The 13,927-nt window shown below is 40.1% G+C and overlaps 1 protein-coding gene across 2 annotated transcripts; it reads left to right on the top strand.

The window, feature by feature from the left end:
• The first annotated feature begins 316 nt into the window (after positions 1-316).
• Positions 317-13,511, top strand: LOC140117560 (probable tRNA methyltransferase 9B). Of its 2 annotated transcripts, none has more exons than XM_072134408.1 (4): positions 317-571; positions 8,236-8,425; positions 11,042-11,215; positions 12,448-13,508. In XM_072134408.1, the coding sequence occupies exons 2-4, from the start codon at positions 8,245-8,247 to the stop codon at positions 13,386-13,388; spliced, it is 1,296 nt and encodes a 431-aa protein (XP_071990509.1). In that variant the 5' UTR covers positions 317-571; positions 8,236-8,244; the 3' UTR covers positions 13,389-13,508. The 2 variants fall into 2 exon arrangements, with proteins under 2 accessions (XP_071990509.1, XP_071990510.1); XM_072134409.1 differs by lacking the exon at positions 317-571 and adding an exon at positions 599-639 and having other exon boundaries at positions 12,448-13,511.
• The last annotated feature ends 416 nt before the right edge of the window (positions 13,512-13,927 follow it).

Here is a 13,927-nt window from a genome sequence, read left to right as displayed (position 1 = left end):
AACCCAATCCAAAAGATGTAACTATTAAACCAATGAACTGCAATCTAATCAAGGAGACGCATAATAGAAACATATGGAAAACTGAGATCTGTTATCTGTTCATTGTAATAGTTTATGGCTACAACCGTCACTAGTTTATCTTTCCTTGTATCATGTTCAATGTTACATTGACCTTTCCAGATAAAACCTTCTCCTATTGAGTTACATTTGATAACATTCTCTATGGAGGCTACACGTTAGAGCTTGTTCATAGAGGAAATACGTTAGAAGGTAAAACCACAAGTTGCTAGTTGCTCTTTTGTCTTGCATCTTGGAGGAGTGGTGATCAGGTTGCTGAATAACCACAGAGACATGAGACAGGTCTCCAGTTGCTCTGTTACGTCTCACGTTCAGTGCACACCTGCGGATCCAGTATCTCCTCCCCCACCGGCAGGTGAAGAGAAACTTTCATTCAGTTACAGGTTTCTTCCTCTTTGTTCTGCTGTGTTTTGTCTTTAGCCAGTAGCCTGAAACAGGGAAGATGTGCTAATGTCTGCAGAGGACTGAGCCGTCAGCGGAGCTTTACATACAGGTAACCAGCACTGAAGCCACTTTGTTACCACACACACTTTTATTGAGTTGTTTTAGACTTTTGTTCAGGTAACGTATTTGTTTGTGACATTTCTCATGAGACTTGCTTTACGGATCTTTCATTGTTTTGATGGGGGTTGTCGCTTTACGTAAAGTATGATGCATATGAAGCTGCAGCACACCTGAGCTCCCTTTGTTCCAAACCTTTTGGGGGGAATCTATAGATATGCACCAGAATTATGTAGTGTTTATTGCAGGTTTGTAAGTTTTGGAATGAATTTTATAAAGTTTTGAATAGAAGATGAAACCCAAACGTTTCCAAAAAGCATGTGGGTTAAGACACATTGGGGGTCATTTATCTTATGTCTGGAAACGTGATTCTAGTTTTAAGGTTTTGGGTATTCTTGATTTGTGAAAAAAATTATAACTTGGTACCGCGATTACGACTAAATTTGCCACTTTTTCACATGTCCACACTTGGATTTTTAAGATGAATCGGATGCAGAGGAATACCTGAATATTCAGGGGTAAAAGTTTAAATTTTGTGGGCAATAAAAAATTAAAAAAAGACTGTGGTATGCTCCATTGAAAGTTATTTGATCAACATTGGATGGCAGCATTTAACAGATGGACACCACCATCCCCCATTCATGAAGAGGTTGACTTGATTTTCATAAATTTGAGATTTAAATATTTTAAATGCATATTTACTTGGTGTTTTTATTTTGTCACATTCTGTTGTGCCTGTTGTGTGTGTTTTGTTGTTTTTTTTCTGGTGTTATTGACTTAGGATACATTCACATGGACCTATGGAGGACGTATAAGCTTGCAGTCGCACATACGTTCCCCATAGACGGCAATAGGTGTACAGAGTGATACAGTGCCGCGCATGTGTGGCAACGTACAGATCTGTACATGGGGAAAAGATAGAACATGTCATATGTCCCCTTATGCTGTGCTCTCCTCTCCAGCGCACCAGAGTGCCTGCCATACGTGTGTCTGAATTTGCCCTTAAAGGTAAGTATGCCAGAAAAAAATGACACCCCATCAGTGTGCTGTTGACCCCAGAAATGTTAGAAAAAAAAGTTTAGTTGTAGATACTTGTTACTATAGATTTTACAGGGATTGTACGAGAGGATTGTTATTTCTCTTGCACAGGAGCACTGTCACCCCCAATGATTAAGAGAAAGGGGGCCTTCTCCCACAGGTCGAGCACGTTAAAAATTGTCGAGCACTGCATGTGGATTCCTATGGCACTCCCATTGTCAAGAATTGTGCTGAGCAGTTATCGCAGTCACTCCCATAGTATTAAATGGAGCAGCAGAAAATATGCTTGTTTTAATTAGTGAGTACGGGAGCCAAATCAGCATATTGGGTAAGGAAACTATGCTAATTAGGCTCTCTATAGTTCATTTTGGGTTGGAGCAGACAGTCTGGCTCCACCAATCTTACAAAGAGATTTGAAAAAAAGATTACATTGATAAATACAGAGCAGTGGCAAAGTCCGCTTTAAATGGGGTTTCTTATTTCCCCTTTTAAATATTCTTATTCCATTTAATGTGTAAAATAAGTAAAATAAACTTTCCTTTAAGAATTTAAGACCAACTCCCAGTTTATGCAGCAGCTCCCAAGTGTTGTCCAGCGATTACAACATGTTTTGATTTTCAAAAATTGGAAAGGTGTGACCGTGTAATTGGAAATTTTGCATACGTCCTTCAAAACGTAACTGTAAAGTTATAAGGATTTTACCAAATTATCATTTATGATTCCCCCTTTAAAAACAAACAGAGTGATGCCTACTTTATGCCAGGGCCAGATTATAGTGTATTTCGGTTCGGGCTTCCCCGGCTGTATCCTGCGGATGTATCCCGCCCAACTTCAGTCTATGGTAGAGCGAGAGAACTATAAGTTCCCTGCTTTGTCATAGACAATCAGACGTAAACAAAGATGGCGGCGCAGTGTGTGAAGTCATCTTGGTACACCTCCGCTATCCACTACCCTGACATCTTGAGGGCGGAGAAAAAGGTCAGCGCGCATTGAGGGAGCGATGGAAGGTGAGTACAATTTTATTATCTAACTTGGGACTGTATATAGTTATTATGGGCAGGTGTATATAGTTGTTATAGGGGGACTGTATATAATTATAGGGGACTGTATACAGTTATTATTGGGTGCTGTATATAGTTATAAGGGGCTGTATACAGTTATAGGGGGTGTATATAATTATTATTGGGGACTATATATAGTTATAAGGGACTGTATATAGTTATAGGGAGGCTGTATATAGTTATTATAGGGGGCTGTAAATAGTTATAGGGGGCTGTATATATTTAATGCTGTGGGACTATATATAGTTATAGGGGGCTGTATATAGTTAATGCTTGTGGGACTGTATCTCAGTAATGCTGATGGGCTGTATATAGTGATTACTGAGAGCTGTATATAGTGATTGCTGGGGAGCTGTATATAGTGACTGCTGGGGAGCTGTATATAGTGACTGCTGGGGGAGCTGTATATAGTGACTGCTGGGGGAGCTGTATATAGTGACTGCTGGGGGAGCTGTATATAGTGACTGCTGGGGGAGCTGTATATAGTGACTGCTGGGTAGATGTGATTGCTGGGGAAGCTGTATATAGTGATTGCTGGGGGAGCTGTATATAGTGATTGCTGGGGGGGCTGTATATAGTTATTGCTGGGGGGGCTTTAAGGTAGCTGCACAAATTGCATCACATTCACGACCCTTGTTGAGTTCTGATATGTGTGGTCACTGTGTGGTGAAGCCCCGTGTCTCACTGCACCGCGAACATGGTAGACAGCCGCACCGCCACTCACCGGCCACTTTATTAGCTACACCTGTCCAACTGCTCTTTAACACTTAATTTCTAATCAGCCAATCACAGTGCATTTAGTCATGTAGACATGGTCAAGACAATCTCCTGCAGTTCAAACCGAGCATCAGTATGGGGAAGAAAGGTGATTTGAGTGCCTTTGAACGTGGCATGGTTGTTGGTGTCAGAAGGGCTGGTCTGAGTATTTCAGAAACTGCTGATCTACCGGGATTTTCATGCACAACCATCTCTAGGGTTTACAGAGAATGGTCCAAAAAAGAAAAAACATCCAGTGAGCGGCAGTTCTGTGGGCAGAAATGCCTTGTTGATGCCAGAGGAGAATGGGCAGACTGGTTCGAGCTGATAGAAAGGCAACAGTGACTCAAATCGCCACCCGTTACAACCAAGGTAGGCAGAAGAGCATCTCTGAACGCACAGTACGTCGAACTTTGAGGCAGATGGGCTACAGCAGCAGAAGACCACACCGGGGGCCACTCCTTTCAGCTAAGAACAGGAAACTGAGGCTACAATTTGCACAAGCTCATCGAAATTGGACAGTAGAAGATTGGAAAAACGTTGCCTGGTCTAAAGAGTCTCGATTTCTGCTGCGACATTCAGATGGTAGGGTCAGAATTTGGCGTCAACAACATGAAAGCATGGATCCATCCTGCCTTGTATCAACGGTTCAGACTGGTGGTGGTGGTGTCATGGTGTGGGGAATATTTTCTTGGCACTCTTTGGGCCCCTTGGTACCAATTGAGCATCGTTGCAACGCCACAGCCTACCTGAGTATTGTTGCTGACCATGTCCATCCCTTTATGACCACAATGTACCCAACATCTGATGGCTACTTTCAGCAGGATAATGCGCCATGTCATAAAGCTGGAATCATCTCAGACTGGTTTCTTGAACATGACAATGAGTTCACTGTACTCAAAGGGCCTCCACAGTCACCAGTTCTCAATCCAATAGAGCATCTTTGGGATGTGGTGGAACGGGAGATTCGCATCTGCGGCAACTGTGTGATGCCATCATGTCAATATGGACCAAAATCTCTGAGGAATGCTTCCAGCACCTTGTTGAATCTATGCCATGAAGTTCTGAAGGCAAAAGGGGGGTCCAACCCGTTACTAGCATGGTGTAATAAAGTGGCCGGTGAGTGTATATTACACAGTTCCTATTATTTCACGGATTTGAACTTTAAATTAACATGGCCAAGCGGCCCATTGTCTGTGGGCAAGATATTGAAGGCCATGGACAACATCTTTACTATTGATGTTCAGCTTGGACCATGACCCCAGACTTAGGTGGGCTGACCTTGGTCGAAAAAGTTGAAGAACGTTTCTGTAAAGATATTAAGGTTCATCATTAGTCATCTCACCTTTGCCAATCTTTTGACTATTACTGTACTAAAGTTGTAACCCAAAGGGTTTATTTACACAGTTAAGTCAATTATTGGCTGTGAAAAATAGATTATTTTAATCAATTTTTAATGGTTGATTTAAATCCAAATGCCATCTGTTTTTCATGGCTCTTCATAAACTATAGCCTAAAAAAATTTTCTGACTAGGATATGCATTATTAGTTTAAACAACAAACACACAGGTGCAAAAATTTAAATAAAATAAAATTGAAATAAAATCAGAGTGCACATGGCTGTCTGTCACTGATATGTGAATAAGGCCTAAGTTTTGCACCCAACATGTCACATGAATGCCCTCCCACTGATTTCAGATGAGAAATTTTACATTACTAAACTTGTTTCAGATGGCCATATTTTGGGCTCCATGGCAGCTAAAACCATGTTATTCTTTGGAAAAAATAAAAAGCAATTGCTTATTGTTATGTGGTACCGAACCTGGGAAATGGCCAGTTGAATTATTTTCTGCAGCTTGCATCGCAACTCCCTGTACTGTTCCCTTTTAGGGGCAGCATATTGCCATCGGGCACCTTTAAGACTCCCATGTAATTGATAGGCAGAGCACTGTAGCACAGCACTCCTTTGTGCTCCACTCTGCAGGACACATACAGGGGGGGGGGGGGGGGTTGCTGTATATACTATAATTTATTTGTGTGACTTCATAAAGGTTGTTTTGTGTGGGCAATAGTGTGTTCAATCATGTTGTGAGGATAATAGGAACTCACTGTAAGTGACTGTGGTATTTTTAGGGGCACAGTGTGGAGTTGTGCTGCATGGAGCTGAAGACATTTGACTGTGATTTCAGCAGAGAAAAACCATGGCCGCAAGAAATGGTAAAGAAGTCATCTTCCTGTAAGGTACTAGATATTAGATGTCACTAATGTCTGTGTCACTGACTTAGTGGTGTGTTAGGTAGAATCATCGAACGTGTGGGGGGGGCAGCATTTTCAAGTTTCACCTCAGGCAGCAGAAAGGCTACAATTGTCCATGAGCATGGTTATAGCTGCGATAGAGGCATTTGAAGTCACAATCCTCTTTCTTCCCCTAAAAAATGACTCCCAGTAAAAAAGTGACTCTTCTCAGCTAGTTTTGCATATGATTTTGGAAGTGGGAAGATGGGGTATTTTTAACATAAAAGTAGGACTGCTAAAAGTATATATCTATTTCATCCCCTACCTGAGGGGGTTGACAGTTAAGTGGTGTAAAAGCTGGTGGCTGATGATAACTCAATTACACAGAAATCAAAGTTTAATTTTTTAAAATAATTAATCCCAGAAACCATATTCAAATGTGATCTTTGCCTAACTAAATACTTTTCTTTATGCTGTAAATCCTTAGAGACTTTGTTATATTCCAGAGTTCAGTTCACTCTTCTGCTGCTTACCATTGAAAATAGTTAACATATTTTCTGTCATACACATCACATTCTTAAAAACTACATCCAATTCAGTATTATGGCACTCCACAGTAGAAATAAATTGAGACTAAAGAACTTTATTCCTTTATCGAGCAGGACCCCATTTTTGTATTTTCACATTGTGGTTAAATATTTACTACACAACCACTAAACCTACACTTTTCTGCATATTAAGGGATATTTCCACAAAGACTGGATTCTTAAATTTATTCAGGAAAACAAAATAACACATTCTCTAATTCACTGTTATGAACAAAAATAGAGCATTTCAAAGATATAATTCCAACCTGTCTCTGTGAGTTCTGGTGTTTAAATTTTGGTTGTACCTGGATATGACCATAAACTCCTGACTATGGTCGGGCAGATTCTTCTGGCATGAATAGCTTATCTAGCAGCTCTACAGACAAGATAAGCTCTGGATCCAAAGGGGAGGGGGGCATAGCCCTGCTGCCTCACACAGTCGGCACTGCTGAGTGTGTCATTGGGTTTTATATCCATCTCATGACTCTGATCTGTCTCATCACTCTTTTTCTGTGTCAAATACTAGTTGGATGTTCAGAAGCTCAATAAAAGTGTAGCTAAACCCTGTGGTATGATGGTCTAAGCACATTGTCAGCACAGGGGACTCATGAAGTTTCTGGTTAGAGAGTCTGGTTTAGTGGAATCTTACACTGACCATCACTGAGTAAAAGGAGCGATAATGGAAACGAAACTGCCTAAAATTGTAAAGTAAGGGGTTGAAAATTATCTTTATTGTGTAAACATCACTTAAAATTTGAGAATATCCTTTCATGGGCAAACCCCATCAATACAACCTTACGCCTCATTCAGAGGCTGCAATGCCCCTGGACTTTACCACAGGGGAATATAGGGCATATTTACATTCACAAAAATCTGTCCACATTCCAAAATTTTTAGTAAAACTTCCAAGTAGTCAACCATTTTTCATGGCCTTTTTTCCTTTTGAAAAACCCACCAGTGTAGCAATAGGATACAATCCAATAAAGCTTTATTGATCTCTGAGAAGATTGTGGCATACATAGCTCCAGCATGTACAAAAAGGAAAATCAAAGACCTAGACAGAAAAACAGAAGTAACACAAGAAATAAGGATATAATGTGCCCTGCGGGGCATATTGTAACTTACACTGAGCCTTCAGTTCAGACAACAGGTCACTTATTAAGCTTGTTGTGCCTCCACTCAATGTTTGTTCTTGACAATTTTCCTCCGTTGGATTTGATGGTTAGAACTGATACCTGTAGACATTGGTATTCTTTGCTATCGTACTTCCTGTATCTGAAAGTGCTGTATTCAATGTGAGTGTTATCCCCCAGCATTCGGGCCCCCACCAATTAGATTGTTATCAAATATGCTATCACTAGGTGATAACAATCAAACTTGGTACAATCACATCAAGAGGTCTTCCCAAAAACAACACTCAATCCCTAGCCAGAGGATGGAAAATGTATCTAACCACTTCGGATTACATCTTTTAAACTCTCACTGGTCATAGGAAAAAGGGTAACAAGACCCCTACGTTATTGGCATGGCAGTAACCCAATATGGCTGATGGAGACTGCCAAGAATAGTGCTTTGTCATTCTCACCGAAATAATTGATGCAATGGTCATGCATGTACTCTACCACTCTGTTAACACAGAATTGTTGGAGACATGATCAGTAGTCATCCTAGGAATGGAACCTACTCGGGCACCTACCTCCTATTCTCAATTCTGTAGATTTTTCTTTGACACCCCTTTGTAGGTTGTTAACGTATATTCTATCCTATTTGGGGCAGTAGTTGGGTAGTTTCAATAGTACTGTGGGAATTATGGTAATTATGCCGATAAAGTTTATTATGGAATATATTGATATTGGTGTTTGACAAGGTGATATGTGTGCACTGACATCTCATAGGCCAACCATCATACTTGTCGGGACTGTGTCGATTATAGAACATGGCTCGCTTTCAGATGAATAGAATCTTCTCATTGTTCACAGGTCCTTCAGATGCTCCATGACCTAGTGAGGCAGGCAATGGAAAAGGAGGCAAGCCGATTAGAAAGACAACATGTCCACAGTGTCTACGAGAAGATAGCCCCATATTTCAATGACAAACGTTACAAAGCCTGGCCAAAAGTCCAAGAGTTCCTGCTAGGTCAGGAGCCAGGAAGTCTCATTGCTGATATAGGTAAGTGTGACTATTACTTGACATGTACCTAAAAGTTGGTCTGGTTACAAGATATTGACTACCAGGGAGAGTATTGCATGTATATTATGGCCATACACTAAGGTGTCTAGTCCCTACTGGATGAGCTGTTCAATGCTACCATTTTGGGAATTGTATGACCTTTTGATCACTTTTTATAAAAAAAAATGGATGTGTTTCAAAACGGCCACAAAATGCTGCTCCGGACATTTGGTAACTATTCTCTGCTACAGGTTCACTGCCTGGAGTAATCATTTTCATATTTTGATAGATCATCACTTTTTGGATATGGCAGTACCTAAAATTTTTACATGTTAACATGATTGTTATTTTATGTTTATTTTTATATATATTTTATTTCCAGGGAAGAAGGTGATTTCAATATTTCAATATAAATACAGTATGATATATATATATATATATATTATATATATATTTTTTTTTTTTACTATTTATTAGGCCCCCTAGGGTAACTTAGGGAGTCTGGTCACTCCTACAATATGCTGCAGTACTATATCACTCCCAGATGACAAGCAACAATCCTACCCAAAATGGCCACACCCACAGGCTCCCAGTGGCTTTGTTAATGGCAGTTAAATGGTTAACACCCATTATTGTCAACGGTGGGTGTTAGCTGCAAAATGCATTGTTTGTCATAATGCGTTAAAGAATTAATATGACACCAGCAGCACTTTTCTAGGTGCTCTAGAACCAAAGTTGGCGGAGTCTGAATTGAGTTTAGAAACGGAATGAAAGAGCAGTGGGCGGGGCACGGTCCGATGGCATATGTGTTTTTATGGAAATGCATACGATCGATAACCAGCAGCCTTTGTCTTGAATTAAGACAAGACAATACAGATCGGATCCATTTTCATTGTTTTATCATTAAACAGCTCAGTACAGGGAAAAATGGGAATGTAAAATCAAATCTGGTCATTAGCAGCAAGGGGTTAAGTGTAAATTACCACTCACAAAATGTCCTAAGGGTGGGATCCAGACGTCTTCTTAATGTTTCAGAAAAATAAAAATCCACAATTTTATGCACATGTCAGTAACTACAACCCTGCAGACCTCCTCACCCGCTTTCTTCACTGTCAAGTGACCACTAACAATTGTTTGTAAAAGTATGGAAGCTTTAATGAATATTAGTTTATTTCTACTCATTACTCCTGGAATTTATCAGAAAAGGTTTTCAACAATAAGGATACATAGTCTGGTAACAGTAATTTAATCCTGATTCAGGAGACAACAATTATGACTAACAATTACCTTTAATGCCTCATTTATATACATGGCCTTTAATTTTCCTCCTGCTAAAGAAATAGAGAAACGAGCGGCTTATAATTATTCTGGTAACATAAGCAGATTGCATTAGATAAGTGTTGGGAGTTTGTGGAATATGTCTGCATATTTAAAACTATTTATCTCAATAAAGTAATTAAAACTATTCCTGTAGATCAATGTCACCCCGGGGAGTCTCGGAATTTAGGACTTCAAAAAGAAAGTAGTTTGTTTTTTATTAGAGCTTAAAGGACGTCTACTACCAGGATCAAGGACAGTAAACCAAGTACACTGACATACTGGTGTATGCCCCCCCCCAGCTTCTTCTCCTCTTTTTACAAAAAAAGGGCTTTTAAAATTTACAAGGGGCTCCGGACTTCATAGGTGTTAATGGGTTCTTGGGCTCATTTGCATAATTGTTTAAGCCTTTTTTGTTAAAAACAAGGGCATAATAAACTTAAAGATGAGTGGAGCCTGCCAGAGGTGGCACAAACCAGTGTGTCAGTGTGCTTGGTTTACTATTCTTGAACCTGGTGGTAGATGTCCTTTAAAATAGTATGAGACCTCCATGTGCTTTGTCAGTATTGCAAACAATAGATCACAGAATAATAATTATAATAATTCCTTTATTTATATAGCACCTGTCCCCAATGGGGCTTACAATCTAATCAACCTACCAGTATGTTTTGGAGTGTGGGAGGAACCCCAAATGAAGAGAGTGGGAGAACATACAAACTCTTTGCAGAAGTTCACTTGGATGGGACTTGAACCTGGGCCCCCAGCACTGCAAGACTGTAGTGCCAACCACTGAGCCACTGTGCTGCCCAGTCTGTAATGAGATGGCATATGCACATTTATATCATCTGCATTTCACAGGATGCCATGTATTCCCTTATGTAAGACTCCTGCATACCATGTCATAGTCTAGGCACACAGAGAATTATACATCAGCTACTTTCTTGTGTAGAATTGCGCTTTAACCTGTGACAGGAACTAGCCCAGGCTATAGTTAGGCAGGCTGTACCGGCCCGCTTCACACCCTTCCCAAAGCATGACTGTTGCATAAGGGGGGAAAAGTCGCAATTTCTGGAAGTTTCCTGTGTGTTCCATTTTGAGATGGCGTATGTCAGTCGTACACCTTTTTAGCTTTATCTACTTGGATCTCTATATGTCATGTATGATGTTGTGCTGAGGCCTGATGGGATCGTTAGCCAAGAGAAAGCAGAAAAATCACTACTTTAACATTGAGTCTTTTTTTAAGACTGGAAAGTCTCTGTATTATCTTTTATCATCTCATGAATTTCAATATGATTCCAGGTTGTGGAAATGGGAAATATCTACATATTAACAATCAAACATATAAAGTGGGCTGTGATTATTGCTTGCCCTTGGTTGAAGCTGCGAAAAATCTAAATTATGAAGTTATGGTGTGTGATGGACTTCAGCTCCCCTACCGCGATGGATGTTTTGATGCTGTTCTTTCCATAGCTGGTAAGATATTGAACCATTTGGTTTTTGGTTGCAAGTTTCTAACAAATGTTATCATAATATAGTAGATACCAAGTGAATATTAATAAAAAGTATAAGCAACATTTTTTAAAAGGGTAAAACAGTAAACAAGATTTGTCATTTTTAGCTGGGGACAGGTTTCAATATGCTATGCTGATTTGGAAAACTGCCTATGTCGGCATTATGAATACTGCCACTACTATATAAAACTTTATTTCACATTACCTGGCTCTCTGCCGGCAGCGTGTAGTGAGTCTAAAGGGGAGAGTCAAAGGTGATTTAGCTGCAGCAGTCTGTGTGCCTCCTGTGTCTCTGTCTCCTTGATACATTCTTCCTCTACTCCTCACTCATTCAACTCGCTCCTCCCCTCTTCCTGTCATGTGCACTGAGTAGGCAGGGGAGGGAATGGGGTAGAGTGGAGAAGAGGAAGAAAGCATCAAGCAGACTGAGACACAGGGTGCTGCTGCCACCCACCCTGGCACTAACCATACGCTGCTGGCAGGGAGTCGGATAATGTTAAATACATTTTTATAAAGTAGTGGCAGTATTCCTAATGCTGACAAAGGCATTTTTCAAATTAGTAAGGCCATATAGTGGGAATCCCTAAAAAAGTTTGAGCTTTAAAGTGCCAGTGTCTTATAGTCCGAAGACGTAGGAACTTTTAAGCAAGACTTTTTTGGGGTTCTCACTATACGGCCAAATTATTTGTTTGGCTGTATGGTAAGAACACCAAAAAGGGGGGTTCAGTTGGTTAGAGCACTGCTAGACCCTCCTGGAGAATCAGGGAGCACTGCCTCTACATTACCTCTCTCTCCTGAAGCATGAAGGAAACTGATCACATGCTTCTTGCATCACTGTAAGGTCCTGAACCCCCTTCTGTCTTGCTGATAATAGTCATGTTGCGATAAAACCAGGGGGTGGAATAAAAATCATTCTTTATACTGGGGATGGGCATGTGTGTAAGTGAGTGTAGCAGAGCTGTGCTCGTGTATATATTGCAGAGTGACCACCAGGGAATTGTTAATTGGTATCAAATATATATTTTCCTTTTTTGAGGACAATTTGGGGTGCACATTATAGTTCAAATCATATGAGCACTGAAAGCAAGATGGGATATCATTCCTAAAAAAACTTGTACAGTGACTTACCATACAATTATGATTCTTCAAACTGGCAGAAAACTGACCTGTTGTTGTTGTTTGGGGTCTTTACAGTGATCCACCATTTCTCCACCAAGGAACGTCGTGTTCTAGCTATTAAGGAGATGTCTCGAATATTGAAAGTCGGTGGACAGATGATGATATATGTATGGGCCATGGAACAAAAAAGGAGGAAGTTTGAGAAGCAGGATTTACTAATACCTTGGAACAAAGAGTCAAGCGCACAAAACCTCTCTGACAAACTGCAACACTCTTGGCAACCAAACCTCAATACCTGCTCCATGAATCAGCACCTGAATAAGGCCAATACCTCCCTAAAACAGAGGACTCAAAGTTCTTCATTTCTAGATAAACAACCTTCACTGTATCAGAATAGACTTCATTCATCCAAATTCTTGGCACACTCCTTAGATTCGGGACTGAATGAGACTCGCGCCTCGACAGCCAGTGAACAAAACCACGGAAGCATATTTCGTAGAATGTATGACCTCTGCGTTGACATTAAGAGTGGTAAGAAATCCATTTCTTCTAAGACGTTGAACTTCTTTAGGAACATTGGTGAATTTGTGCCAACTGGTGTGCAAAACCATGAACGGAACACCGACAAAGGTTCAGAATTACCGATGACTGGGATGACTTCTTGGAGGTCTTCTACTGTAGAATCTGGCAAGGAAATGAATTATGACTTCAACGTGGTTCCTCTACCAGACTTGGGTTCTAAATACTGGGAATCCTCTAATCCTATGAATTATGGAATTCCTAGTGAAAATAAAAGTAGAAGCAGACATCTAATAGGCTTCAACTCTGATCATGAAATAGTGTCCTCAGACCAAGGTATAAATAATGGCTGTCTACGTTACTATCACATTTTTAAGCAGGGCGAGCTCAGTGACCTCATAGAACAATGCATTCCCGAGCTTCGTGTTGTACAGGAATTTTTTGATCATTCCAACTGGTGTGTTATTGCTGAAAAGATTCATCCTCCACAGTCGTGATGTGTCAAAAACACAATGGTTAACCATCTCAGCGTTCTGTACATATTTTAGAATTTCATAGAATGTTATTTTATTTCTTTTATGCTGCAGAATTGACCTTGTATGTTATAGCTTCATCTTGTATTTATAGTTAATTTATTGGTTTTATTACTATAACTTTTTTTAATAAAATTGAATCTCTACAACTTGCGAGCATGATGGTGAATCCAGCAATGCACGTGGGCACTGGTCCAAGAGATCTATGATAAGTACTCCATGTACACTAATTCTGTCTAACAGGTTTTATAGTATTTAGACTAGTCATAAACTGGCTTTCTACTGAGAGATTGTATCAATTCTGGATGATCTGACCTTAGCTATACTAGGAAATGTTTCCAAAATTTACAGGTTATGCAAGTCAAACATTGCATGAAGTGATGCAAGAAATCAGAATCAGATAACAAAGAGTAAACTATAGGAGCGGAACAAATACAAAACATAACCCTCTGGAGTTTAAAATCGCACCAGACCTTCCCTGTCCATCCCAAAAAAGCGACAAT

This window comes from Engystomops pustulosus, chromosome 2 (genome assembly GCF_040894005.1).
Source record: "Engystomops pustulosus chromosome 2, aEngPut4.maternal, whole genome shotgun sequence".
Classification (NCBI taxonomy): domain Eukaryota; kingdom Metazoa; phylum Chordata; class Amphibia; order Anura; family Leptodactylidae; genus Engystomops; species Engystomops pustulosus.
This window is presented reverse-complemented; position numbering and strand designations above follow the sequence as displayed.